Raw genomic sequence first — 4,955 nt, forward strand, 5'->3', positions numbered from 1 at the left:
ACAATTTTTTTGCGCAGGCCAGAGTCATCCTCGATCTTAATAAATATTATTATTTTTTGCTTTTATTTACATGTCTATGCATACATACATATGTATGTGTATGTATNGTGTATTTGAATACATACATTCATACATATTTTATTGAAGTTTTTATAAACAATTTTTTTGCGCAGGCCAGAGTCATCCTCGATCTTTATAAATATTATTATGTTTTGCTTTTATTTACATGTCTATGCGCATACATACATATGTATGTGTATGTATTTTTCCCTTATCGTTAACTAACATTGAATTTTAGTGAAGCAAACAGGGTGCCTTGGGGATACCCCTTTTTTCATTCAACACGGTTTTTCTATATTAAACTTAATATACGTATGTGGTTTTTGTTTGGAAAATAAAGGAATTTAAAGTGTTTTAAACAAAGCAAAGAATTACTTTCGTTTTAAAGTCTACTAAAGCAGCGCAATCACATTTCACTTTATGTGGCCTTTAAGTGGGATAGAATTAACCAAATGACAAGTTGACTATATGCTTCCTAAGATTTAATCAGGCCATACATTTATAGCTAAAATGGGTTTGTGGGAGCTGCGTTTGTATGTATTATCAAGACAAGCGATTGGTAGCATTTAAGCTGCGGCTGTAGGTTCAAAGAAAAATTAGGTGCATAAAGCAGTCATCACTGGTGAAAATTCGTGCTCGTAGGCTTCATTCGTCAAGNTTTCATTCAACACGGTTTTTCTATATTAAACTTAATATACGTATGTGGTTTTTGTTTGGAAAATAAAGGAATTTAAAGTGTTTTAAACAAAGCAAAAAATTACTTTCGTTTTAAAGTCTACTAAAGCAGCGCAATCACATTTCTCTTTATGTGGCCTTTAAGTGGGGTGGATTTAACCAAATGACAAGTTGACTATATGCTTCCTAAGATTTAATCAGGCCATATATTTATAGCTAAAATGGGTTTGTGGGAGCTGCGTTTGTATGTATTATCAAGACAAGCGATTGGTAGCATTTAAGCTGCGTGTGTAAGTTTAGAGAAAAATTAGGTGCATAAAGCAGTCATCACTGGTGAAAATTCGTGCTCGTAGGCTTCATTCGGCAAGGACAAAGTATACACAGAGCAGAATTTATTAAAAACAAAAATTGCTAATTTAGTAGTATGTATGTGGGTTACATTTGTTACATCTGTTCTAATTAAAAATCTTTCTATATCAACTTTAAAGCTGCAACGATTGGTAAAGAAGCCCATCTGGGCAATGATAGTATATTCTTCATACAACAACACAATTACCATTAAAAAGGGTATTTTAAATTGAAACTAGATAAACAATAGCTACTAATGAAAGTGGGAAGCTGCAATCCTACGCTTCACAATTAAAATTACTTTGTGCCTTTAAAATTTTTAACAGAAAACACAATTTCGTATAATTTTTAACAAATTTAAACCGCCTAATATGTACATACATATGCATATGTATAACCCGGCAGTTTCCCGGGTTAACCTGTGAACACTGCTATGTTATTTATTGACAGCAATTTAAAGGTTCTTTGCTTGCAGCTATAATCCCTTAAAGAACACTCGCACGCAATAACATCCCAGCTCAGTATTCAGATCACCAAACCAAAATGCCACGCCCACATCTACTACCCACTTTCTCAACAATGAAAAATAATCGCCCATTCGTCTGTGTTCACATACACGCTCGCATACGCACCNCATTTGTTACATCTGTTCTAATTAAAAATCTTTCTATATCAACTTTAAAGCTGCAACGATTGGTAAAGAAGCCCATCTGGGCAATGATAGTATATTCTTCATACAACAACACAATTACCATTAAAAAGGGTATTTTAAATTGAAACTAGATAAACAATAGCTACTAATGAAAGTGGGAAGCTACAATCCTATGCTTCACAATTAAAATTACTTTGTGCCTTTAAAATTTTTAACAGAAAACACAATTTCGTATAATTTTTAACAAATTTAAACCGCCTTATATGTACATACATATGCATATGTATAACCCGGCAGTTACCCGGGTTAACCTGTGGACACTACTTTGTTATTGATTGACAGCAATTTAAAGGTCCTTTGCTTGCAGCTATAATCCTTTAAAGAACACTCGCACGCAATAACATCCCAGCTCAGTATTCAGATCATTAACCAAAATGCCACGCCCACATCTACTACCCACTTTCTCAACAATGCAAAATAATCGCCCATTCGTCTGTGTTCACATACACGCTCGCATACGCACTNGGCATTAGCTAAAATATTTGGTGACACTATTGAGCCAACAGCAGGCAATGCATCTGCAGGCTGACCATAAGTGTTCAAATAGGGTTGTGGCGAACCGGGCGGTGACATAGGTGTCAAAGTGTTGTTGTTGCTGTTATGCATTTGTATAACAGGTGTTAATGGCAAAGTACCCGCCGCAATACTGAGGGCCACAGTTGAATTGATTTGGCCTAAACTCGGTCCACTCATGTCTGAATCACAGCTACTTTCATCGCTAATGCCGTTGATAAAATTGCGCACATAACCGTTTATTAGCGGGTCGCCAGGTTCGTCTTCGTTGAAGTCGAAAGCCACTACAAGTCGGTCCGGATCGCCGTCGTCTGACATGCCGGACGAAATAGACGCGGTGTCTGAGGCGCTATCGTCATCAAAGTCGGAAAGTGAAGAAACCGAGGCGCTCAAGGAATTCGAGGACGTTACACTAAGACTCGACGTGCTAGGTCGCACATCGGTGGAAGTACGCCGAAAAATGTAATCCTTGCGTATTGGGCCCGCTTTGCGTTTGCGCGCCCGTGAGGCATCGATTTTCTTTGACAAGCCGCCTGGCACGCCCGGCATGGGCGCACCGCCAGCGCCATTATTTGATTTCATTGGTGCCACATCACTGAGATCAGCCTCGTCCACCATAACCATATGCTTGTCTTTTTTGTAAGGATTGCCAAACATGTGCTGCCTAACATTCGTTGGTTCGATCTCACGCAACGGGTTATCTTTATTCTTCAAATATTCCTGGTAATTGCCCATTTCAGCTATGGGCAGGCAGTGACCAGAATCTTTAGCTACTAGACTTGTGGGCGCTGGCCGAAGAACAGCTTCCCGCATGCGCGCTATTTCTTCCATCAAATCACGACGCGGTATATCGAACGGATTACGATACGATTTTGCTGAAGCTTGGCGCGTCAGCTGTGGTACAACTATGGTGTAATTCTCCAGCGGCTCAATCTCTGCGTGTAGTTTGGAAAACGTTTCTCTCAACAATGGATGGCGCACAAGATCGCGTCGCAGCGGAACACCCGGATTCAATTTTGCTGTTTCGATCTGGCGATACGGTGGTTTCGGCTGTTTTAGTTGCTTATATACCTTCAAACAGAGATTTTCCTGATCCTGTTTGGCGGTATTCTTGATATGCTTCAACTGGTTGGCAATGTTCGGTGACAGGTAGTTGTCGATATTTTCTGGCAACAAAAATTGGAGCAGCTGATACGGTACATTGATGTTGAGCAACGCTTTTCGCAGAAATGGGCAGTAGTATGGCGGTATTGAGCGCACGTAAGCATTAAATTTGTACATGAGATCGTTGGGCGGACTCATGTTGTACTTGTGTATGAGGTCGTGCAGCAGCGGCAATAGCGCCGGGTAATTATATGCTAACACATAGAGGTGCACCTGTGTAAAATTTGGTGATGCCTTCAAATAGCCAAAGGGTAAGTCGAAGNTGCAGCAGCGGCAATAGCGCCGGGTAATTATATGCTAACACATAGAGGTGAACCTGTGTAAAATTTGGTGATGCCTTCAAATAGCCAAAGGGTAAGTCGAAACCGTGCATACCGTTCGATATGATCACCTGCCAGCATTTGTTCATTTCACGTTTTTGAAGTATTTGCAGAGTTAGCGGACTACCTTCGATCTCGTACTTGTCGACGGGGAAGCTGCGCACCATTTGCGGTTCGTCGACAGCGGGAGTGACGACTTTTAATTTGGGATGCGCATCGCGCGGCGGCAGGGTAACTGCCTTCGGGTCCGGCCAGTATGGCTCCGGTAGTGGCCAGTAACCGATGGGGAAGGTCTTTTGTGTAATATGCTTTTGTACGTATATCATTTTTTTCATGGGCTGGAAAATTATGTCTTGCAGCGCTTCGTTTGGCACACCATCCTTCGGTAACATCGGTTCAAATTGTAAAACCACGCCCGGCTGCACCTTCTGCACTAAACTTTCTATGCACTGATTGAGTACATAATGCGAACGCACACGATACGAACGGCCACCTGTCACGACACACATGCGTTCTATTGGCGAATCATCGTGTGGTACTTTACCCTCAACACGCTCATCAACTTTGTTGCCAGGCATGCGCAATACTAAGGAAAAAAGTCGTTGATCCCAACGAAATGGTTCTTTTGTAAAATTTGTTCCTGGTATTTGTGTATTCAACGGCAGTATGATCTCTTGATGCACACCATTACGATATGAGTAACGACCTCCATCAGTAATCACAATTATTACCGACGGCTCCAAATAGAATGGGCAACGGCCCTGTCCGTACGTGTCGATACCGGACTGCATACGATTCAAATTAAGTAAATCGAAGGCATTCTTTAGCGATTCCCCCATTGAAGTTAGCCCATTGCTCTGTAGATTTTTCAACTCATTCATGAATGTTGCATGATTCTCCTTCCAGCCGGCCTTAACGTTTGCTGGTGGTTCCTCAAAAGTTAACAACATATAACGATCGCCAAGGCAATCCTGAGTGCGTTGACGATATTTGAGGAATGTCTCGACCGCGCCTTTTGCTATGTCCAGATATGACTTTTGTACGCCATTTACATATGCTTTCTGGCACATCGACGCGGATGTGTCGACTAAGAATAGTATAATGGTCATAGCGACCGTACAGAAACCGTGGAAAATCCTCTTTGGTCCTCGGCGATGAGCTCT

General features: G+C 41.2%; 1 protein-coding gene across 1 annotated transcript; it reads right to left on the reverse strand.

The window, feature by feature from the left end:
- Nucleotides 1-2,152: 2,152 nt before the first annotated feature.
- IntS6 (integrator complex subunit 6) lies at nt 2,153-4,949 on the reverse strand. Its single transcript, XM_017628040.1, has 2 exons — nt 3,838-4,949; nt 2,153-3,734 (listed from the first exon to the last, which is right to left on the reverse strand). Exons 1-2 carry the CDS (start codon nt 4,899-4,901, stop codon nt 2,153-2,155), a joined length of 2,646 nt encoding a protein of 881 aa, XP_017483529.1. The 5' UTR covers nt 4,902-4,949.
- Between the last annotated feature and the right edge of the window lie 6 nt (nt 4,950-4,955).

Source organism: Rhagoletis zephyria, unplaced genomic scaffold (genome assembly GCF_001687245.7).
Source record: "Rhagoletis zephyria isolate East Lansing unplaced genomic scaffold, Rhagoletis_zephyria_1.1 Rzeph_scaffold_05705, whole genome shotgun sequence".
Classification (NCBI taxonomy): Eukaryota; Metazoa; Arthropoda; class Insecta; order Diptera; family Tephritidae; genus Rhagoletis; species Rhagoletis zephyria.